We start from the raw sequence: 8,402 nt of genomic DNA, 5'->3' as shown, positions 1-8,402 counted from the left end.
CATGCGGGTGGCCCAGGCCCTTGGGAGCCCCCCCAACGTCCCCCCACCTCCACAACTATCCCCCCCCCCAGCTGCAGCAGAGGCCGAGCGTCCCCCGCGGCTGCTGCAGAGGCCAGAGCCGCTTGAGCTCCTGTGCTCTGAGGTCGCGGCGCTCGCGCGGGCGGGGTCCCCGCAGGCCTGGGGCAGCCTTGGCGCAGGGACCAGTGACCCCGGGCCTGAGCCTTGCTCCAGCCCGCGTGTCTCCTTGAGGCGCCCGAAAGGGGTTGCGAGTCACACCGCGGTGATTGGAGAACAGTCCCCCTTATTCTCCTCTGTCCCCCCGGGTGCCCCTCTGCGGCGGCTGACCCAGCGCCCCGTGGCCCCACGGGTGTCCAGGGGGGAGGCCGCGCCAGGAAGCTTCTCCCGCGGCCTGTGGTTTTCGCTGATAACAAAGAGCTGAGATCTCCAGTTCTCCGAGAGTTACCCACACTCGCTCTTTAATTTAAGTAATTTTTTCTATTAAATATATTTTGAAGCCTGAGGAGCCGTGACGGCGCTGGTTGAGAGGACCAAAAGCGGCCCAGCCGCCCGCGCTGTCCCTGCTCCCCGCATTTCTGCAGGGTGGACCCCGGCCCCTGCCCGGGCACCGTAGCAGAAGCGGCCGGTCGTGGGGACACGGGCATCGGGCGTGGCCATGGCCATGTGGTCGGGGCTCCTCGGGGCGCGGCCTCTAGCGCGTCTGCCCACAGCCCCTGTTGCTCGTGACCCCGAAGCTGGTGGGGGCCTGGGGGGGCCGCACCCCACTCAGGCCCCTTAGTCTCGCCCTGCGGCGCCCCCCCCCCACGTGTCCAGCCTGGCGGGCGCGCCCAGACTTTGCGGGAGTAGCGAGGAAAGCCGGGGCTACCCCGGGAGCAGGGAGGCCTAGGGTGGCATCCGCGTCCACTTCAAAGACCGGGCCCTGGGGTGGGGGCACCGGCCCCGGTGGTGGGGGCAGAGAGGGTGCTGGGCCTGGCTCTGGCCCCCTGCGCGCCCCACGCTGTCTGTGGGCAGCAGAGCTGTGCATCCTCCGTCGCGCCGCTGCCGGCCCAGTCCACTGGGCGACGGGTCCGGTGCCCCCGCGCCTCTGCAGCCGCCTCATGAAATTTGTGGCCATCAACGAATTTCACACCCCGGACCACACAGGCCTCCCTTGCGCCCGCCTCGCGCAGGGGCCCCTGCAGGCGGTCAGGGAGCACCGGTCCAGTCCTGCAGGCGGTCAGGGAGCGCCGGTCCAGCCCCCAAGGGCGGTCAGGGAGCGCCGTTCCAGCCCCGCAGGCGGTCAGGGAGCACAGGTTCAGCCCCACAGGTGGTCAGGGAGCGCAGGTCCAGCCCCCGCAGGCGGTCAGGGAGAGCTAGTCCAGCCCCCGAGGGTGGTCAGGGAGCGCAGGTCCAGCCCTCACCGGCGGTCAAGGAGCGCGGGTCCAGCCCTCGTGAGTGGTCAGGGAGCGCCGGTTCAGCCCCCGCAGGTGGTCAGGGAGCGCTGGTCCAGCCCTCACCAGTGGTCAGGGAGCACAGGTCCAGCCCTCACCAGTGGTCAGGGAGCACAGGTCCAGCCCTCACCAGTGGTCAGGGAGCGCAGGTCCAGCCCTCACCAGTGGTCAGGGAGCGCAGGTCCAGCCCTCACCAGTGGTCAGGGAGCGCAGGTCCAGCCCTCACCAGTGGTCAGGGAGCGCAGACCCCGCCCCTGGCGCCACACTGTGCTGGCCTGGCTGAGGTTCTCTCTCCGGGCTTGGGCGCAGCCATCTGGGTCCCCAGGGTGCAGGCACCGGCGCTGAGGAGCCATGATTTTTGTTGGCTTGTTTCCAAGGGACGCGTCCCCCACGGACACCCCAGCCCTCCCCAGGGCAATGGTTTCAAGGTATTGAATCTGTGTGTTCAGGCGGGCTGTGAGTCCTGTACTGGAAAAAGTAAGAAATGTCCGGGCAGCGCTGTGTAGGTAGCATTCATGTTGTTCCTAGGAGTAAGTAGGAGTGTTTCTCTAGGAGAGAAGTGCGGTGTGTTTCCTTCAGTTGCCTAACACACGATGCTGTTCCCTAGCGTATAATGGAACAACCAAGGCAGATTAGAGAAAGCACATCATCCAAAATATTATTTCATAAATAATGAAAACTATTACTTCTAGAGGTGCACAAGTTCAGCGCCGGGAGTGGAGCAACATGGGAGCGGGCGTGGCTGACGGAGGCGGGGGTGACCTGGCAGCGGGGGTCAGGCCCGGGCGGTGCCGTCCACGTGTCCTCGCGGTGGGGGGGGTGTGCCTCGGGCTCTGACCCCACAGAGTTGGGTTGGGCCTCTCCCGGGTGTGGTCTCCCCGAGTCCTCGCAGGCCCCCGGGTCAGGGTCACAGACAGCAAACGACCTCGTGGCGGGCAGGTGGGACCGTCCCCTGCGCGCGGGAGGGAAGGCGGAGCCGGAGCCAGCCGCCCCAGAAACATTGTTTCTCTTTCCCGCCCGTCAGTGTGGACCGGGCAGTGTCCCCCTCGCTGGCACTCCCGTGGGCACGGGCCCATCCTTCTCCCTGCCTCCTCCGCAGAGGCCGCGCGTTTTGAGTCCGTTTCCTGAGGACACCGCCCGCCACCCCCTCTGTTGCAATCTTGACCGGCGACCGGCCCTGAGAGTGGGCGCCGCGGGAACCGCACTGGCCATCGGGGACGGCGCCCTCTGCGGCTCCCTCTCCCTTCCCAGCTGAGGTTTGGTCTGAGGATGGTCACTGTGGCGTCTCCCCCCTGCCGGGCTCCTGTCCCGGGCCTGGCGCGTCTGTCTTTGCTTTTCCCCCGCGCCGCGTGCTCTGAGGCCCGGGCATCAGCGGCCCCGCCGGGGACAGGCACACAGACTCCTGACACGGGGCCGGGACAGGCCCCTCCCCCTGGCGAGCAGCCTCGGGCTCAGGCGCCAGTGACCTCGCCCCGGGCTCAGCCCAGCCGCCACCTCAGGCCACGGGCCAGGCCCGCACCGCAGCCATCCAGGGAGAGCGGCCGGGCCCAGAGCTCGGGAGGAGGAGAACGTCACGTTGTCTGTGGCGTGTGAGCGGGTTTCTCCCTGAGGGACGCGGGGTGAGGGGGATGCAGCTCAGGGCCCCGCGTGTGCTGCCTTTGAAGTCGTCTCCTGTGTCTTGTGAACACACCCCGGGTCCCTCTTCATCCACGATAAAGAAAACGTCCTCCATTTTGTCTCATGTGTCGTTCGTGTGACAGAGGAATGATCCGCTGCTGCACTGAGGAGACGGGGCCTGTATGAGCCCCCCGGGTCTGTGCAGGCCGTGCTGCAGGTGGCGGGTGGGGCCCCTCGCTTCCCTGACAAGCGTGGGTCCCGTGAGCTTGGGGTGGGGTGGGGGGCCCGGGGTCAGGGGTAGGGGGCAGCGGGGCGCACCCGGGAGCTGGAAGACGGGGTGGAGCCCAGAGGCCTGCGGTGGCGTCACCCTGAGCTCGGGGCATGGGTGGGCAGCCTGCGGCCCCCAAGGCTCACCTGTGTCTCCCCGGGGCATTGCGATTCTGAGCACTGCACGGTCAGCAGTTTCTCATGTCACCTTTGACCAGTGACCATCCACACTGACTGATGGTGGCCCCGGACCCTCCCAGAGCAGAGCACCTCGGGAGAGGACACCCCTTCCCTCCTGCTCAGCAGGCGGCCTGGCGGCAGGTCAGGCAGGGTCAGCGCCAGGGTGGGGTGTCCTTTGGGGCTCAGGGAGAAGATACAGGGTCAGGGGGCTGGGCAGCGGCTCATGGGGTTAACTTGGAACCCGCGTGGTCACCGAGACTGTTGTCGTGTCTCAGCCAATGAGGTAATGTCCGTCCTTCCCACCCATCCTGGCTGGGCAGCGTCCAGCCCCGGGTGCCCATAAGTGAGTCACAGAAAGCAGACTCAGGTGCTCTGTCTCCTGGGAGGCCTCTGTGGGGAGACAGTGTGACAGTGAGTGGGATGGATGAAGAGGATCAGTTTGCAACAGTCAGACGTCGCAGGAAATCACCTGACAAAACTAATTCAGGGGACTCAGATTCTATCCAATATTAAAATCTAAAACAAGCATCAGGAAAGCAGGAGACTTTATGAAGCACGAGCCGGTCCCTGTGACTATCGAGTCACGTTCACGTCCTGCAGGTGTGAGGGAGATGGACGCCCTCAGGAGCCGAGATGGTTTCAACATGAATAAAAGGTGTGAGAGGCTGGGGGCTCCTGAACTCCCCCAGGAAAATGTCTCTGGGGGTCTGAGGCCGTGTTGCATTGGGGTGTCTCTGTTGCTGGTTTTGTAGGTTTTGCGTATTTTGGACACTCGCCCTTGTCAGGTGTGTGATGTGCACAATTTTCTCCCAGTGCAAGGGCCCATTTTGGGGATGGCTTTTCTGAAGCACAGAAGCTAACTTCTGTGGGGGGCCACTTGTTCCTACGTGCTCTTCTTCCCTGGTCCTTGGCGTGTCTCCCCAAGTTCACCTGTGGGGTGAGTGTGCAGTGGGCAGCCCCTGTGTGTTCCTTCCGGTATTTTAAGGGTTTGTCTAATGCAAATTTTTAACGATTCCAAATTGTTCTAATAATAAGGAACATAGAAATCCAAACTGTTGTCACTCGTGAGAAGGGACCAATCAAGAGACTGGACAGAGCAAAAAGGTGAGGGAGGGAGAGAAAAGGCCTCTCACCTTTCCTGGGAATGGTGTGGAGACGTCTTCAGACACTAACAACAGGACAACCACAGGATGGAGCAACCTCATCCGGGTATTTGTCCCAGATGTGCAGACTGCAGTGCAGACCACGCACACCTGTGTTCCCAGCAGCACCATCCACCGTTGCTGGCCATGGCCCCAACCCAAGTGCCGTGCACAGAGGAGAGAATATATAATGTGCATCCACACTGAATGGAATAACTCACAGCTATTAAGGAGGTGAACTAGTGTCCTTAGGGACCAAAGGTGGACGTTGAAGAATGTAAGCTAGTGAGATAAGTCAAAAAGTGAAAGACATTGGCTGGTCTCACCCAACTGTGGATTATAATATAAAAGTCAACAATCAAAAAATTTGTAGTGGCCAACAGCAAAAGGAAATGTTGGACTGAGTGCAAAAATTTGCTCATTACCAGACAGGACACGGGAGGAGATAGGAGTGTGGATGGATGGGACAGGCACTGCAGGGCATTTAGTAGATTCTGAGTGGACACTGGTGCATGGGGTGGAGTGAAAAGTGACCCATGGTGAAAACAGTAAAAAGTGAAAATGAGTGTCCTCCTTGATAAGAACAAATAACAAGTTAACATGATGTTGTGATGAAACACTCATGGAAAGATCCTCACAGACACTCACTGGATTTGTTCAAGGTTAATAGAAAATGCATCAACAGGAATCTGACCACGTAATGATGTTATATCCCAAGTGGATTGGATTGTGATCTCATGTGTATTTTTTAATATTTATTTATTTATACAAGAACTGGGGTACAGTCAGAGGTGTGGGAGGGTGAGATAATTCACCAGAGACAGAGTAGGGAGTAGAATAGGCAGATGGACTGAAGACACTGCTGAGGGGATCAGCGGGAGACCTGAGAGGTCTGCTGCAACATGTGGGTTTCTCCCTGGCCCACCAGGAATCAAACCCACAGTGCAGAGGCTGCACACAGCTTCACAGGGCTGCGCTCAACCCAATGCACCACCAGGAAGGCCATGTGCTCTCATGCTATCACTGAAATGAGTATTAATGTGAGTGATTTTCTAATTCAGGTTTCATTCTGAAATTTGAATGGACGAGTCATGTCTTGTGATTAACTACATTTTATTATCACAAATAGTTTCATGGACGAAGTGTGCTCATCGGTCAGGAGAGTTTGAAGACCCAGTGACTTGCTCCCAGAGGAGGAGCGTCACCCCAGCTCACGTTCTCAGTGTTAGGGAAACAATATGAGAACCTCCTGCATGCAGTGCAGATGTGTAGGATTATAAAAAAAAAAATTGCAACTATGCCATACTTTAGTTTGCATAACGTTTTACATAATAAAAAATAATATCTTTCCCAAGTGGAAGAAAAGTGAACTTAAGTATAATCTACCAGAAGGTGGAGAAGACCTGGTTGAGGATCAAGATACAATCTGGAAAAGTAAGGGAACCTAAAAATCAACACAATGACAAGTTACAAATTATAAACTTTTATGTAGAAATGTAGTTCTTCAAAAATAATTCATATAACTTGACTTTTGAAAACACCACATCGATGGGTGCAGTCAAATTGGAATTCAAACAGGCATCATAGAAATCAACATTCCATCCATTCCAGGTTTCACTCATCGATTCCTACGAACCCAGGAAGTGTCCGTCCTTCCACCTCTAGCAGAGTCAAGTGTGGTTTCCCTTTGTCCTTTGAGCAGCAACAGGAACTTCTCTTAGAGGAAGATGCCCCGTGAGGAATCGTGAGGGATGGGGGGTCCACTCAACCTCTCCCAGCCATCAGCGAGGACAAGGCCCTCAGTGGATACACACGAAGGCTGTGGGAACCGAGCCCCAGGACTGGGGTCCCATGGCCATGTGGTCCTGAGGACAGACACCTTTACCACTGCTTCCTGTTGTGTAAATGTTGTTGAATGTGAGTTCTAGAACATTCCTTCTACACCAAATACAACTTTTAAAGCGCGAGCTGGATTCAGTTTATGAGCATCACACAGGGAGGGCTCGGGGGAAAGATTGCAGCAATTTAGGAAACAGGAGTCTAGTGAGGATTATGAGAATATGAATTTGTGACAAGGGAATAATCCTAATGCAAGAAATCTATGCTTATAGATGATGACATGTAAGAGTTAGATGGGAAAGCTGAATTAATGAAGGTTTAAAATTGTAGATTGTGATGTCTCACATGTTGGAGTATTGGCTTCATCAGTCTTCCCACAGCCGACTTCATGGCTTGGTTCCTCAGACTATATATGATGGGATTAAAGGTGGGGGGCACCACCGTGTAGAACACAGAAATGACCAGGTCAGACATGGACGGTGTCCCTGAGGTCGGCTTCAGATAAGCAAAGAATCCAGTGGAGAGAAACAGCACCACAACCAGCAGGTGGGGAAGGCAGGTGGAGTAGACTTTGGCCTTCCCTTCTGTGGATGGGATCTTCCTGACAGCAGAGAAGATGTGGACATAGGAAATGATGATGATAATGAAACAAGAGGAATCCATCACTGTACTAATGAGAATGGGGACAAGTTCGTTCATTAAGTTTCCTGAGCAGGAAATAGCCAATAACTGGGGGATGTCACAGAAGAACTGGTGGACCACGTTGGACCCACAGTAGGACAAGGAGAAGGTTCCAGCTGTGTGCATCACAGCATGGAGACCCCCACCCAGCCAGGACACAGCTGTCAGCTGCACACACCTGTCCCTGCTCATGATCACCTCATAGTGGAGGGGGTGGCAGATGGCAGCATAGCGGTCAAGGCTCATCACCGTGAGCAGGTGAAGCTCTGAAACTCCTGAAATAATCATCATGAAGACCTGGAGGACACAGCCCGGGAAGGAGATGGAGCTGCTGTGCCTCACAGAGTTGACAATTGACTTGGGGACTGAGGCTGAGAGGAGGCAGATGTCCGAGAAGGACAGACTCCTCAGGAAGAAATACATGGGGGTGTGGAGTTGCCGGTCCAGGGTGGTGATGAGGACAATGAGCCCGTTCCCCAGCAGGGCACACAGGTAGACCAGGGAGAAGAGCAGCGGGTGCAAGAAGCCCATGGTCCCCTGGGTGGGGAACCCCAGGAGGACGAATTCTGTCATGGCCGTGAGATTCATCCCCCCTGGAGACATCACTGCATGAAAGTCTAGAGGAATAAAATGCCGTGATTGTCCACCAATGCTGGACCCGTAGTTTCTCTCTGCATAGGACCAGCGCTGTCCTTCTCCACTGACCTCTCTCCATGCCCTGGCCAGCATCAACCCACACGGATCTCAGCTCCTGCTCTGTTCAGCCTCTCCAGCTTCAGTGACTCGCAGGAGCCGGCACTGACATCCCCACCTGTGGGAAATGCCAAAGGGCAGAGAGTTCAACCGACTTCATCTCTCTGAGCAGTCTCCTCCTGTCGCACCATGTCCCTTGCATGGGCACCCCTGAAACCCTGACCCTGGCCCATCCTCTGCCATCCCCGCCCCCCAGTCAGCACACCTCCCAAGAGCGGGAACCCCCCCCAACCAGCTTTAAGAATAGGAATGGTCAAGGATACCCCAAATAGCCTGTGGGGGATCTCAGACCCCAGTCCCTGCAAAATACTGGCCAGTCGCAGCTCCAGGGGCAATTTTGTGATCGTGCCCTGTGTCACTGTCAGACCATGGAGTTCCCCTTGCCCCTGTGTCGTACGTGCTGAGAGGGTGACCTCCTGCTCCTGCCCATCCTGGCCATTGTCCTGCCCGTTCTCTCACCCACGGCCCTAAAGTG

The 8,402-nt window shown here is 57.2% G+C and overlaps 1 protein-coding gene across 1 annotated transcript; it reads right to left on the bottom strand.

Annotated features, from left to right (window-relative positions):
- Positions 1–6,811: 6,811 nt before the first annotated feature.
- LOC311176144 (olfactory receptor 14A16-like) lies at positions 6,812–7,747 on the bottom strand (the record flags this gene model as incomplete). The annotated part of the gene is made up of 1 exon (XM_084241459.1): positions 6,812–7,747. The coding sequence occupies one exon, from the start codon at positions 7,745–7,747 to the stop codon at positions 6,812–6,814; it is 936 nt and encodes a 311-aa protein (XP_084097585.1).
- Positions 7,748–8,402: the final 655 nt, after the last annotated feature.

This window comes from Talpa europaea, assembly GCF_964194135.1.
Source record: "Talpa europaea genome assembly, chromosome: 8".
Taxonomy (NCBI): Eukaryota; Metazoa; Chordata; class Mammalia; order Eulipotyphla; family Talpidae; genus Talpa; species Talpa europaea.
This window is presented reverse-complemented; position numbering and strand designations above follow the sequence as displayed.